The following is a 16,546-nucleotide window of genomic DNA, read 5'->3' on the forward strand; positions in this document are numbered from 1 at the left end:
ATTATTAATGGTAATAATACATGCTTTTTTACACTTCTGTTAATGAGAAATTCTGCAAATGATAATGATATTACGAGTAATTATAATTTCTACTGAACCATTTGCAAGAAAAAGTTGCATTGTTGCCTAAATTTTAGTATATTTATGTAATTATTTGAGATATAATAAACTATCATTATTATTTAAAAAATTATTATTATTATTATTATTATTACCATGGAGTCCAAGAAATATATGCCTAATAACATAATGAAGAATTATATTTCACAAAGCACGCATAAACCACGATGTTATATTCGAGAATGTTTCATCTGACAGTGGTGAAACTATTATTTAAAAAAATAAATAAATATGCGGTGTTAAGAATGTAGCATTTGCCCAAAATTCAAATAATTTGAAATTGCTTTTCCCCAGGTGGACTTTATGAGAAAAAAATTTCATTTTTGTCTTATAAGTCAGTACCTAAAATGCAGTATCTTTTGCTTATGATAGCTTGTTTCTTCATGTAAACCGTTTGACAATTGAATACGCCTATTTCAATCAAATATCAGTGAAAGTAGCTGATCTGTTGTTAATTTTGACAGCCATATTTATTATCAGTGTTTGAATTTATCGGATTATCTTTCTCTAGAAAGACAGATAGAATTACTGAAGAAAAAGATAACACTATAATTGTATTTCATAAGCATTATCAGGAAAATATAATATCTAGAAACATTATTATCACAGATGTAGAATGTAATGATGTCGTCCATATGTTTAAGTTACGTCCTTGATATTATCAATCTATTACTATCACCTATTCTAACTACTAAACTTATAGAATTATGAAAACAACATACACGTATCGTGTTGATATCAACACTTCACACAACACACACACACACACACACACACACACACACACACACACACACACACACACACACACACACACACACACACACACACACACACACACACACACACACACACACACACACACACACACACACACACACACACACACACACACACACACACACACACACACACACACACACACACACACACACACACACACACACACACACACACACACACACACACAATAATAATAATAATAATAATGAAATATCCAGAACATTTTTGCTACTTCTGTGACGCCATATTTAAAATTTTAGTTTTAGCTATATAAATATATATGTGTAAAGTTTCTAAGGCAGAACACTAGAATAAGATGGTAACAATTATTTTAATTAACAATACGATATGTAACATGACATACACGGCGATCAAAATTAAAGTATCTATGTTTAAGTATGCTGAAGCGCCATCTAGTGTTCCAAATGTTGAGAGACTTTTCAGAAATACGTTGTGCGTAATACGGAAGCGATATCCGAGGGGAAAAATAAAGTAGTTACTCAAATCATCACGAAAGAGCGCTGAATGAGGTACCAAACGTCGATGTAGTAATTTTTCAGTCTTGTAAGAAGGAGCAAGGCAGCATAACCAAATAACATATTTTTATTCACTTCCGTTCACATTCTGTACTGTTCAATGTGCTGCCCTTTCTGGAATGCCACAAACTGCATCCTTTTCACTGTGTGTTCAACAGTAGAATGTCTCGTTAACGTGATTTATTCGTTATGGCTCATGACGTAATTGTTATGAAAGTTCATTTCATAACAATTACGCCATACATAGAAGATAACTACCATTCAAGAACCTTTAAAGAAGCAGCTACAGTCGCCCGTAAAATTGAAAACCTAAACAAGAATCAAGGTCTAATTTTACCAGAAATTTGGAAAACTTTTATCAGATCATTAAACATCAAAGAAATGAACTTTCATAACAATTACGTCATGAGCCATAACGAATAAATCACTTTAACGAGACACGCACATTGTCACGCACAATACCAATTTTTTGTATGAATTAGAACCATCAGATATAACCTAGTCTGTAACCTTCGTTTTAGCTTACTAGTTTGTATTCCCTGAGGATGCCAATAGAAAAAGATTGGCGAGACATATAGGAGGATAAAATAAAGCTACTTGACAAAGATTAGATAAAAAAAGTGTAATAGCCTTAGAAATTATTATTGTTATTAGGTGACACCTCCAGGAGTCCAAGGCCTCATCTCGGGAGGGCACTCTACTCTACTTCGCCACGTACATCTCCCCGTCTCCACTAGTCCTTACTGGAGATATAATCAGCAGAGTAGAAAAACAATGCCAATCAGATAAAAATATGTTGGCGAATTTTGTAGAAAAGTGATATTGGCTGCTGAATTTCGCTTTAGGACATCGACTAGTCATTATTAATACCATGTTCCAATATAAAAATGAGCGCATATTTATATGAGAGTGAAGACACGAAAAAGACGAATAATCATATTGACTAGGTTATTGGTGATAACAACATTTCATCATTGGTTCAGGATCCAAGAGTATACAATGGATTCGAAATATAAGTAGTCATCATTTTGACAAAGTTAAAAGAAACATATTATTTAACATATTAAAAGAAAGACAAATACCAAATAATATCCTAAAAGCTGTCACAAGTATATATGAAAATAATCAAATACAAATAAGATTAAATCATGAGCTATCATGATTTAATCTTATTTGTATACACATAATTACAAGAGAGATAAACCAAGGAGTCTGACAGGAATGTCCCCTCTCAGCAACTCTTTTTAATATCTACTTAAATGAAATAATAATAAAATGGAGTAAAAATTTACATCAAGGAATTAAACTTTCACCTACAGTTAACTTAAACACTCTCCTCTTTGCAGACGACCAAATAATAATTAATTATTCTGAAGATAACTTACAGAAAGCTATTTTAAATCTAAATTAGATATCCAAAGATTATGGTATGATAATATCAACTGAAAAATCAAAAACTATGGCCTTTAAGGGACAAGATCCAGCAAGAACTAAAATAGTATTAGATAACAAGATCTTAGAACAGGTGAATTCATTTAACTACCTAGGATATATGATCACTTATGAAAATGAAAAAGATATAAACATAAAAATTGCAAAATATTTAAAAATAACAGGAGTAATTAACTCTGTATTCAAACCAAACCTAGTTCAAAAACAAACCAGGCTAAAAGTATACAATACATTAGCCCTACCGGTCTTAATGTATGGAAGCGAAATCTGGACAATAAAACAAAAAGACAAACAAAGATTAACAACAGCAGAAATGAAGTTTATGAGAAAAACTGCAAAGTATACCCTATTTGATCACAAAAGAAACGAAGATATTATGAAAGAATTAAACCAAGAACCAGTAATTGAAAAAATTAAAAAATATAAACATAGATGGATGGAACACGTTCAAAGAATGAAAACAGAAAGATTACCAAAACAAGCCTTAAAGTACAAGCCAATAGGAAAACGAAAACCAGGATGTCCTCTTAAACGATTCAACGATGACTTCTAAGGCCGGAACAGGCCATACTAGGCCTAAATCCTTGATACGTATGATGATGATGATCATTTATTTTGGAAGATGAAAGTGAATACCATATTGAAAACGTTTGTGAAGAAGTATTAAAAAGATTCAAAGTGGAGAAGCTTTTGCTTTTCAGAGGTAATCCATATATTCAATGATAGACACATAATTCGAATAAAAATGAAAGAGTTTGAAAACAATAATCAAATCGTAGAGACTTAATATCAGACTTAAAAGGAAACATTGCTCAATTCAACCAGAGATATACACGGTGAAGTCATTTGGATTGTAACAAAATCGGAACTCTTATAGACTGAAGAAGTTAAAGAGACAGTCGTGGAGAAGAAGAAAACATATCCAAACTTTTACTATCAAGCAAGCAAACAAGCTTTCTGAATATCGAAAAAATTATAAGAAACCAAAGCAGTGTATAAAAGCAATTAAGCAAGTCATGGGAACACTTTTTTTAAGAATATAGAAGATAAACATCAAAATGTCCTGATCTGTTTAAAATGCTTAGACGACGAAAGAATATCGCAAAAAGAATCACGAATAAAAAGGTGATAGAAAAACTGAAGATAAATATATTCTGGATTTTTGAAGCAATTAGCGTGAAATATTGCTAAATTAAACAAGGAGTAACAGAAAGCTGGCAGAAAGTATTCAAGAGAAAAGTCCACATAAATATTTGATGTTTAAAACCTTCAAAATCTGAATAGAGAAAATGCAGCTGGTATAGATGATGTTCGGCCAGAAATGCTCAAATACGAAGGTATAAAGGTTTTACGAATGGCTACATTATCATAATTCACAAAGTAGTGTGAAAAAGTCTAATTTCCGATAGTTGCAGTAAAGCTCTCATAGTTACTATCTGTATAAAGGGAGATAAAATTAGATGTCAGAATTATAGAGGCATTTCCCCATCGAGTGTTGCAGGTGAGATTTGTGCAAGCATACTTGAGAAGCGGCTAAGGGAAACTGTGGAAGCCAGAGAATTTGAGAGAACAAGCTGAATTCAGATCAAATAGCAGTTTTCAGCATCAGATTTTCACTTTTTGTGAAATAGCTGAGAAATTATAAAAATATAACTAGGAACTGTACTTAAAGATTTGTAGATCTGTAAAAAGAGCACACGGAATCTTGCTGTGTGCTTTTTTTGGAAAATAGGAAACAGAATGTGCAAAGCTAGGATATTAGGGAATCAATTGAAAAAAAAATATATTGCACAACAGAAATTGCCTGCCTGGTTGTCCCAGTGGTCAGCGTATCCGCGTTCCAGCCAAGAGACTGCGGGTTCGAATCTTGCCTTCCCATTCATCCATGGGCATGGATGGGAAAGCTGCTGCCCAACCACATCTTCTAGCAGACGGATTCACTTCTAAAACCGTAAAGGGGAGTGACCATATAATAACGCCAGGTTTGAATAGCTAAGAGAGAAATTAGAGTAGCTATGTAATACTATTCAAATAAATTTTAACTTAGATCTTATAGTTGAATTAGTAATAGAAGAGTTGATTTAAGACTAGAGGCTGCAGATATGCTAGTCTGAGAAAAATGAGGGAAGGGAAGACAAATATATTAAAGATCTTACTAGGGAGCTCGACATTGTTAGCCCAAAGGTTTTTAAGCAAAACTAATCTCCGGTGGTATGAACACACACAAAATGAAAGAGGGAGAGAGAGAATATTAACAAAGAACGATAGAATAAGAAGAAAGACACTTAGACGAAGACTTCATTCTTTGTCTGAGTATATTTCTTCTTATTTTGGATTTTGGAATTACCTTGAACACCAAATGTATGGACTTTTCATGTCACGCAACTCGGCAGATGCCAGGGGATTTAAAAGATGGACACTGGATTTTTCCATCATTATGGATGTTAAAATCGTCCACAGTGATGTCACTACCTTACGCCATCGTGCTTTGCTCGTTAAGCGGCACTATCAAAACAATTGCAATGCTCTTGCAGCACTCCATGAATTTCATCTCATGAACAAATGTCGAGTCGACGAGGTCCACTATTTCCCTGTGCTCTGTGACGAATAATTAGTGTTTTGAAGAAATCGTGTATAGAGGCTTACGTGCTGTGAAGACATAATGTTGGAGGTTTAATGGATTTTTTACAACACTCAGAAAGGATTAAAAAGAATTTAATACTTCCTATATTTCGTCCTAGTCACTAGGACATCTACGGGGATTACAAAAATAACTAATGTAACATAACACAAATATCATACAATACTAAGCCCAACCACGTGGGTGACACTAAAGTCCTATCTAGGTGGAGCGCCCTCTAAGGGCGGTTGTAGGTGGCCTGGAATATAAAGTAGGATCTCTGGTGATGAGTGTTTCCCAAATTTTCGGAAGCTTAATGCATCCGTATTTATTAAGATTTAGTTGATTTCTAAGAGCTGCTGCTGCTTCTAAGAATAGTCTCTCTTTCTTGAATTTGCTGTGATGGAGCATGGTGGTTTTCTTCCATGATACTTTGTGGGTGGTGTCCAAGACATGGTCAGCCAAGCCTGAATGACCATAGTTGTGTTTACAGATGTAAGACTTGTGTTCCTCTAAGCAGATGGATGCTGATCTGCCTGTCTGTCCAAAGTACACCAGCTTACAGGAACTCTAGTAAACTCTGTAAACTCTAGGCAGAGAGAGAGAGGAGGGAGCTGATCTTTTGTAGAACGGACAAGGGTAACAAGTTTGCGGTGGGGTTTATATGCTGTGTGTAGGTTGTACTTTTTTAGAATCTTGGCTATTTTTTCGGATGTGCCATTGATGTAGGGTATGGTGATTCAAGGTAACTCTGATACAGGAGTTGCGCCCGTAAGACTTTGAAAGTCGATTGACATTCGCTTTAACATTCCTTGCTCGAGTTGAGTTAGAAACTGCGCGGTCAGGAATGATTTTGTGGGAAGACGAAACTCACATTCACTTAAACGGAGCTGTAGCCAATATCTGCCAATTGGCGGATATGGGCTACACAAAACTCGCATGCAATCCAACAAATTCCTTTGCATTCACTTCACCGAAGTTACTGTCTGGTGCGGGTTTACAGCTTCGTGTATCACTGGACCATTCTTCTTCTTTGAGGAATGGTCCAGTTGTGTCGTTCTACCGTTGAACACACTGTGCAAAAGTTGCATTTTGTGGCATACCGGGAAGGGCAGCATATTGAACAGTACAGACCGTGAATATATAAAGGAAGTGAATAAAAATATGATATGTTATTTAAGATTGTGTTGCTTTTTCCCTTCTTACACACACAGAAAAAATTAGTCGCTATAATATATATATATATATATATAGCAAGAGATACCAAAATATAAAAATACTATACATTATTTGAGCGCAGAAGTGGTTTTATCTTTTTGGAAGACTTCATCGGGTGCATAACATGAAAAGAGAAATACAAAAATATACATAATAATAGGTCAACCGCTTTAATTTAACTCGAAAATTGAAGGCGCTCTGGATGCCTTGGTATTGTTAGACCCGTGCACGCGAGCATGATCTCATTTACGCCAAAGCTTGATAACTGAAAAGTGACAATCAATTAGGTTATAGTTAACGTTAGTATCAAGATGAACTGATTGAGGACAATTTCTGTTGATTCCACAAATCTTCTCTTCAGCTCATAGTATCATCTAAAATGTTTTATCTATTGTCTACATTCTACACCATAACTATATGCAGCGCCATCTATCGCCACCACTAGTATTTGTTTGTCTGTAAACTGCTTGTGTAGTAGGGCTGATTTTCCTGTAATTGTTCCAAGGCATACTGATATTTAAAATGATAATTATCATCATCAGCCCTCCATGGAGTCAAGAGACTGATCGCAGGAGATGGTTTATTATTAACTGGTTTATCCCCAGGTTGTATATACACATATACACGTCTCATAACATTAAAAAAAAAAGTTGAAGTTTTTATGACATTTTTCGAAATACCTATAAGGATTATTAAATGACTTAGTGCTTGTATGAAAGCGCTTTACAAGTATTTGAACTTTAACTACTTATTTAGCGAAGAAGAATAAATTGTCCACATTTTTATCTAAACAGTGCAATTAATATATCACTAAGTAATTGAACTTTCTGAAAATAATTATTGCACTCTTGTAATATGATTATTGCTTTCTATGTATTAACAGTTTTATGTTTAACTGTTGCTGTGGTTCTAAAATCTTTAAAACAGTAAAAATCCGAAAAAATTAATTTCTTCCGATTTTTACTGTCATTCTTACTTTGACACTAGATGGCAGTGTTGCACTACTGTCTTGGTTATAACTTCAGTTTTTATAAGTCGTATGTAATGAATGATTGTATAAGTTGTTTAACGTGTCTCGCAATGCCATTTAATGAGTTGCGGGGCAAATATGGAAGGAAGTCGGGTGTGGTTGTATATCTTCCTTAAATTCATAAGTTTTGAATCTCATACTGCCAGAACTTCAGGATCGAAATTCTCAAAGTTGGGAAACCCATGAGATTATTAATAAACATAGTAGGAGATTAACATGGAGGGCACTATGATAGAAGAGGACTGTTTTGGAATTTTGATGAAAGAAGGAGGAAGTGCATCCGAAGTGGAGCCGGTTAGAAGGTTTACTCTTACGAATGGGAAAATGAGTGTCCAAGTAATCACTTATGGGGCATCGATAACTTCTATTAAAGTTCCTGATCAGAAAGGAAATTTAGCTGATGTTGTCCTCGGCTTTGACAACTTGCATGGTTCGTTTATTTTTTATTTATGTGTATTTCGCAAATATAAATACGTAAGAAAATAAGATCTGAATAAATTATTATTTGTGAAAGAATTGTTCTTGTAATCCTATGGCATCTCCTCAGTATATTATGAATATACTGAATATATATGAAGTATATTATGAATTGTATTTACTAATGTTAAAGTCTTAGTAATTTAATGTCATTAAAGAACTGTAGCAGTATAAATTTCCATATGCTATACCGTAATTCAAATATCATACTTTGTAGCCATGTTTGTATCAGATACTTATTATCTACTTCCCTGCTGTGCACGTGTAACCTAAATAAACGATTTCCGAGATGACCGCTTTTAGACAAATAGCGGTTTAGACCATTGCCACACATGAATCAGAAAACTGCTTAAAATTAAAAAAAAAAAATTAACTGTAGTAAAGGTAGGTATTAAAGTTGGTTTACGCTATTTTATAAATGAAATTAATAATGATTTATATTCATTTACTGCATTAGCTTCTCATTTTATAACAAGAGTTAAACATAACCATAACTCGCGTTCGCATAGCAATAATTTCCGATGTTTCCTCAGTAGTTACTGGTATTTAGAACTGATGTATAGTAATTCATTTCGTTAAAAACTAAATTTCATTCCACCTTGGTAGCTCTATTGATTTTTTATTTCATGGAGGAAGCTGGTTATGAAATAGTTGTCAGGTCAACTCCATAATCGGTTACCTAGGCGCTTTCCTATCTTCGGTTCTTTAATTAGGGATCATTGCACTCAATTCCCCCCCCCCCCCCACACACACACCCAGAGATTAGGTTTCTAATATTCTAGGCTTTAATTTATGCCTTGTCTCAGTACAGGTCTGGGTCCACCATACTTTTAACCAATGCACAGTTGTGAGATCATCACAACATTTGCCTTTTAGCAGGTCCTGAATTTTCTTGGGTGAAAAACTTATAAGTGATTTTCAGCTGAAGGCAAGTTAGCTTGTCACATGTGGAAGGATTTTCTTCCTGCTAACTTGGATTTCATCCAGAAAAATGAGTAAATTCACAGAAAAAAGGCATGCCTTTAGTAAGACTGGCTTTCTAGCTCACTTGTTTCTATTGTAATTTTAGTCAACCAACTTTACACCCTGCATTCAGGTATGACACCCTCCCCCCTCAATACAACCAGGTATTTTTGTATGAATTCGCCGTGTGTCTTCAGGTCAGTTCATCTGTTTCTTTTACTTATTCCTTTGAGTTTATGCCTGGTTGCCTATTTTAGCTCCTTTCAATGTTTCATTGGTCTACCTCTGTTCCTTGTTCTTATAGGCTATGAAGTAGTTCGTTATTCCTCCTGTCTGTAATTCATTAGTTTTGTGGACATACTTTCATATAGTTATAGCATTTTTTATAGGTGATCTTTCCTTTATTTCTGTATTTTTTTAAAAATTACTTTCAGCTCTTATTAGAGAGAAGTCATAGGCACCATAAGAATAGTTTGGGCAGTTTGCTGTAGTGAATTTACTTTAGCATATTATTGTGCTTTAGTTGGCACTTTGTTATAGTGAGTGAGCTGGTTATAATGAGGTTTCTTTGTATGTTATGTTTGACAAGAAATTATAATCTTGATATAATTCTGTATGCATGCAAAGGATTAATATACATTGTAATCAAGCAGAAAAACTTTCCAGAACTCCCTCATCCCGAGTATTTAACCACACTACCAAGACTTCTATAGACATCAAGGTTATCATGGATGTGAAGTGCATATTAAAACTGTAATACCATTGATATTACACTGAAATATATGATGGATACGAAGCGTATGAGGATGCGTATTTGATCCATAATGGCCGGTAAGGTGGTTAACAATAATGTGATATACTTTTTTTTTTAAAATTTATACATGGAAAATGACTTCTGCATTGAGTTAACCATGGTATCTCCTTGGGTATGACTCCACTGATGAGACCTTGATAAAGATCAAATCAAAACTGGTATGGGTGGTGATTCTTTCCATAATGTTTTTGCATTTATGTGACACTAAGGCATTTGGTGAGAAATCAAAATATGTACAAAGTAGAGTAGTTGTGATCAGAAACTTTTTCATAATATGTGAATGCTGGGTGCATTTCTCATTTGAATTCTGTTTTCTCTCTTAGTATTTTAAGAGTAAATATAAGGATATTTTGCGTTATCATTTTAAAATATCATGCATTGATATTATTTTTATCAATATTCTTCATATATTTTATAACTTATTTGTTGTGATGTGTAAAAATGTTATTCCTCTGTAGATTTTCAGTTGTTTTGTAAAAATGAAAATTAGTCACATGGTTCTTCATTGAGTATTATGCAGTATTATATATTTTCTTTAGTAATGTAAGCAGCCTAGTTAAATTTATTTTATACATATTTTATTAGTTGAGATTTTATCTTCATGTGGTGTTTTTTCTATTTTTCATCTCTTAATATTAGATTTATTTCTTTTGATATATTTTATAACTAAAGAAGAATTAGAAATCAGCCTGAAAGAAACAAGAAACAGAAAATCACCCGGAGAAGATAAGCTAAGTTCAGAACTATATAAATATGCAGGAACAAGATTCAAAGAAAGACTCTTATTATTTTTAAATAAAATTTATTCAACTGGTATCCCCCCAATAGAATGGAAAAAAGCAATTGTGATTCCTATCTTTAAAAAAGGTAATAGAGATGACCCTAAAAACTATAGCGGTATCAGTATACTATATTCCTGTTACAAAATATATAGCAGAATCTTAAATAGCAAACTAATGAAATATTCCGAAAACTTTATTTTAGAAGTACAGAATGGATTTAGAAAAGGACGATCATGTATAGACCTGGCCTTTTGCCTAAAATTAATAATAGAGAAAAGAAGAGAATCCAATTTAGAAACACATATTGCATTTTATTGACTTTGAAAAAGCATTTGACAAAGTTAAAAGAAACATATTATTTAACATATTAAAAGAAAGACAAATACCAAATAATATCCTAAAAGCTATCACAAGTATATATGAAAATAATCAAATACAAATAAGATTAAATCACGAGCTATCATATACAAGAGAGATAAACCAAGGGGTCAGACAGGGATGTCCCCTCTCAGCAACTCTTTAATATCTACTTAAATGAAATAATAATAAAATGGAACAAAAATTTCCATCAAGGAATTAAACTTTCTCCTACAGTAAACTTAAACACTCTCCTCTTTGCCGACGACCAAATAATAATTACAAATTCTGAAGATAAACTACAGAAAGCTATTTTAGATCTAAATGAGATATCTAAAGATTATGGTATGATAATATCAACAGAAAAATTAGAAAAATCTAAAACTATGGCCTTTAAAGGACAAGATCCAGCAAAAACTAAAATAGTAATAGATAACAAGATCTTAGAATAGATGAATTCATTTAACTACCTAGGATGTACAATCACATATGAAAATGAGAAAGACATAAACGTAAAAATTGCAAAATATTTAAAAATAACAGGTGTAATTAACTTTATATTTAAACCAAACCTAGTTCAAAAGCAAACCAGACTAAAAGTATACAATACATTTGCCCTACCAGTCTTAATGTATGTAAGCAAAATCTGGCCAATAAAACAAAAAGACAAACAAAGATTAACAACAGCAGAAATGAAGTTTATGAGAAAAACTGCAAAGTATACCCTATTTGATCATAAAAGAAATGAAGAAATTATGAAAGAATTAAACCAGTAATAGAAAAAATTAAAAAATATAAACATAAATGAATGGAACACATTCAAAGAATGAAAACAGAAAGATTACCAAAACAAGCCTTCAAGTACAAGCCATTAGGAAAAAGAAAACCAGGACGTCCTCTTAAAAGATTCAACAATAACTTCTAATGCCGGAACAGGCCATGCTAGGCCTAAATTCTTGATACTCATGATGATGATGATGAATGATGATATATTTTTGGCAAATATTGGTTCTCATATCTAAACATCTCACAAATTGGGTAGATAAATGTGATACTGTATAGAAACATGAACCTGAAAGGAATTAGCTTATTTTAACAGTTTATGTTGAAGGTGACAGTTGAATGAAGAGTTTTTTTGTATGTGTTTACGTGTGCATTACTACATGGAAAGTTATTTAAATTAAACAAATTGGGAATGGGAAATAGATTAGTAGTTTGGAAAGGAGACAGTTATGATGTGAATGAGCTACATACAATTGACTCGTATGAAACTTAAACAGTTACAATTTTATTCATTGGAATAAAACTCGTCTTGCACAAATGTTTTTGAATTATTTGTCTCTGTGTGAGTTGCCATTCAGTATTTAATTTTTGCATTGTCTTCTGCTTAAGTTTCAATATTCTATAATTAAATGGTTGACCCCTCTATAAGAACCACAAGAATAATTTGTAATAGTGGAGAATTGCTTCCAAAAGATAACTCAATTAAGTAATACAAAAGTTTTTTTTTATAAGAATCTCTCTCTCTCTATATATATATATTGAGATTCTTATTGATAGCTCTCTTTTCAACTTTTAGCACACTGTAATTTTCCCTTTTTATGCAGTAACTGATACTACTGATTATTCAGAGAATAGCATTCATCAAACATTCACATAGAACTTGTTAAATCTTGAATGAAAGGTTTAAATTGTCATGAAACATTTCATTCGGGATTTAAGTAGGATACAAATAAATTTTCCGAAAGAAGTACTTGTATGTAGGTATAAATGAAATTGTAAATAACGTATTAGTCCCTTGTTTTGTGAATTTCTCTGTTTTGCTATATTGTTAACTGTCCTATGTATAACCGAAAGGAATCGGATTTTTGTGAGAATTATATTAGAACAGGAAAGGTTAGATCGAAGTTCACATTGAAGTAATCGGTTTAAAGACATATCCAGAGGCAGTCGCGAGGTCCGAGGTGCACATAAGACATCCACTTAGAGAACATATCGAGGAAAAGATAGTACCGAGTGCAAAGGACTTAGGTGCTGAGCGGAATCAGTGACATAGGGAGAGAGCAGAAACGTGGAGATATAAGAAGCATAGTGGCATGGGCTTGAGGCTCTTTTTTCTTTTCATCTCCCTTTGGCTTTCGGGTACCAGTAGAAGAGGCACGAGTGGTCGGCAAGGACTATGGTCAGTGGTGGCTAAGCGACCAGGCGATGGTCCAGGCATATCAACAGTACAGCTAGACAGACAGCGAGAACCGAAGTTTCATGCCATATCACGAGGACCTGTCCAGGCAGAGCAGTCTCGCCCACATCGGCAAGAGGGTGATTCATGAACGTAGTCACTAGAGGGTCATATCCAAAGACAACAGACTGTAGAATGAGGTAACAAACCACGTGCTCACAAAGGACTGATCGGGAGAAGATACCAGCACGAACCAGATGGTTGGTAATGTATAATCTTTCTAGTTCCATTGTATTCTGAACTAAGCTGAAGTGCAGAAAAGTGCTGACATACTATGTGATAGGACTTGATAATTAGTAACAGGACTCTAGTACTTAACCTATCAATATATTACTGTAACTCTAAAAGTACATAGTAGTAGAATTTGACATTGAATTGTTGAGGTACCATTGTCTGTTAGCCTTAGATGAATGAGATAATTGCTAGTTTAATTGTGTTACATGAGTAGAAGCAGGACAACTGAAATTTGATATTGTCTCATAATGTGATGTATTGATTGTAGTTCTGTTTTGTCTGGTTAATAATTGTTTCATGCAAGTGCCATTCAGTTTAGTTAAGTGAACTTTTGGAGTTCACTTAACTAAACTGTGTTAAGTTTAAGTGAACTCCTGAAGTTTGTTAAGGATTTGTAATTGGGATTGCTGTTTGCTAGATTCTAGAATCATAAAATAGTCTGTGAAATAGTCTGTGCGTTAACTCCACGACAAGGAGATTTCTCTTGTATAGGAAATAAGATGGTGCAACGTTATCAAACAAATTTTTCTTAATTCTGAAAGGGAGTTAATTCTGGATTTTGCATTCAAAGAGGCTTTACTCTAGCCCGAGACAGACTCTTTATCTGCTGAGCTTTGCACTCATGACCAACCGAAGGAACACCCACCGAAGGGATAGGATTTAGCTAAGGCAGATTATAGTAGCAGAGGGGTCAAGGATAGATAAATTGCTGTGTTTGTAGATACTTCTATTTTCGAATGGAGTTGAGTAAGGATAAGGGAGAGGAATTCTAGCATACCTTGAAACACTTAAACGTAAGAAAACAAACAATAATAGCCACAAAACTAACAGGCTCACCCTATTAATGTAGCTTACTAGAAAGTTTTTTACCTTGGGTATATACTATGTTAAAGATACTAAGCAATTTTATAAGCTAGGTTTAATCCTTTAATCCTAGACCTGAACTATGTTCAGGTGCAAACTTGACTTACTTGGGAAAAAGGATTAAAACCTAGCTTATAAAATTGCTTGGTATCGTTAATGTAGCTTACTAGTTTAATTCGTTTTGGCAAAATGCGTAATGATCAATTATTTATTTTTATCTATGCATGTTATTTCTGTACTCTGGTTAGCAGAATTTTTTTGAAATTTGTTAATTCGATTCTTTACAAAAATGTGAATTGTCTCAATTTTAGTTTTACTGAAAACTCTAAATTAAAGATGCCAAGAAATTATATTATTGGTTTCATCCTTTATCCAAGTATAAGCAAACAAAGTTTGCGCATGAAGTATATTCACGATTTGGCTACATGTATATAGAAGCTAATGGGTTCACATCAATTGCCTTAGTATCCTATGATGCAATGCACATATCCTCACAAACATGTATACTGCTATGTATTATTAAAAGAGCCACTACCCAGAATGGTTTTGCCCTTCACCTTTACAAAGGTCACCCAAAAACTACGGCAGTCCCTCAGATTATCCAACGAGTGACCATTTAACTCAGCAGTGGTTCCACTCAGTGACAGGCCCACCTTGCCATGGAGAAGAATCCTCAGTGGTGGCTCTGGCCAATGTCAGGCTTACCAAGCAGAGCCACTCATAACCTAGAGAAAAGCATCTGCCAAAGCAGCTTCAAGACTGCTTCAGCAGACTTCTCACATCAGCAGAGAACTGTATCAGTGGGAGCCAGATCCATAAGCGATACCAAGGTTGATGTAATGCAAAAGTCATATTTCCATATACAAGTGGTGTCTTGTATACACCTAATAACTGAAGTACTCTGAATTAGAGATAGATGTTGAAAAATTTTTCATCTAGTTACACTATACAGTGGTGGCTTGGTTAATGACGAGTGGCTGTAAGAAAAAAATCTCTTGGTTGACGACTCTCGATTATGTGAACCTCTATCCGATCTAAAATACTGGAAGTTTCCAATCGCACTCAGCCACGCACGGGAAGACATTGTCGAATAGAGAACAGCCATGCAGCATAGCTGTGAAGCTCAGATATGTTTGACCCATCATAGCCAGCTGTTTACGTTTTCCACCTATTGTTTCTTTTCTTGTAGTGTACTGTGCTTTATTTTAAAATTTGTGGTTATAAATGCGTTTTATGATGAAAATGAGTATTTAAGCATTTATTTTTTATGTGTTGGTTCATATAGACAATAAATCGGCGGGTGCGTGTCACTGTTCATTCGCCATCAAAAGGCAAAATGAAATCTCACCTGTATAATAATCGTTGTATCTATAAGCTGCTAATCAGTGTATGTTACAGTAAGTGCTGTATCCAATATCGTCACCTTACAAGCAAAATGCACTAAGTAAAAAATTGCAGGTTTCGAATTTAACTGTTAACTTTTATTTCAAAAAGTTTTTATTTGAACTTTTATTTTCAGGTGACGATATGTTCTTTGTATCCCTTGTCTTAGTGTTGTACAATTTGTAATAATACCGTATTTTGCATATCTTGTTTTTTATAGAGTGAATTTTTTTACCGTGTGACAAAATGGGTCCCAAAAAGAAAGCTAGTGAGGGAAAAAAAAAAGAAAAATTTTCTTTATTGAACAGAAGAAAGAAATAATAGCAAAACATCATGAAGGTGTGAAAGTTATGCAGCTAGCTCGAATATATGAAACCAGTCATTCTACAATATCAACCATTTTTTGTGAGAAAGAAGAACTTAGGGTAGCTAAGGGAACTTCAAGGTTGAATGTCAGAGGGCTTCTTTTTGAGCAAATGGAAAATCTATTACTAATTTGGATCAAAGAAAGAGAAATGGCAGGTGATACTACATATCAAAATGCAATTTGTCAGAAAGCTAAACAGATTTATCAAGATTTGAAAAAGAAGACTTCGGGATCAAGTTCTGAGGTAGATGATGATGATTTCAAGGGTAGCAGAGGTTGGTTTGACAACTTTAAAAAAAGAACAGGA

At 33.8% G+C, this 16,546-nt stretch overlaps 1 protein-coding gene across 2 annotated transcripts in view; it reads left to right on the forward strand.

The window, feature by feature from the left end:
- Positions 1-7,739: 7,739 nt before the first annotated feature.
- LOC150102245 (galactose mutarotase-like) overlaps positions 7,740-16,546 on the forward strand; it is an 88,434-nt gene continuing 79,627 nt past the window's right edge. For both annotated transcript variants that reach the window (XM_090399003.1, XM_090399004.1), the window contains exon 1: positions 7,740-8,189. In XM_090399003.1, coding sequence (XP_090255129.1) covers positions 7,976-8,189 — 214 coding nt within the window. In that variant the 5' untranslated portion in view covers positions 7,740-7,975. The remainder of the gene's footprint in view (positions 8,190-16,546) is intronic.

This window comes from Typopeltis vanoorti, chromosome 10, assembly GCF_054136105.1.
Source record: "Typopeltis vanoorti isolate ZY-2024b chromosome 10, IOZ_Tvanoo_1.0, whole genome shotgun sequence".
NCBI lineage: Eukaryota > Metazoa > Arthropoda > Arachnida > Uropygi > Thelyphonidae > Typopeltis > Typopeltis vanoorti.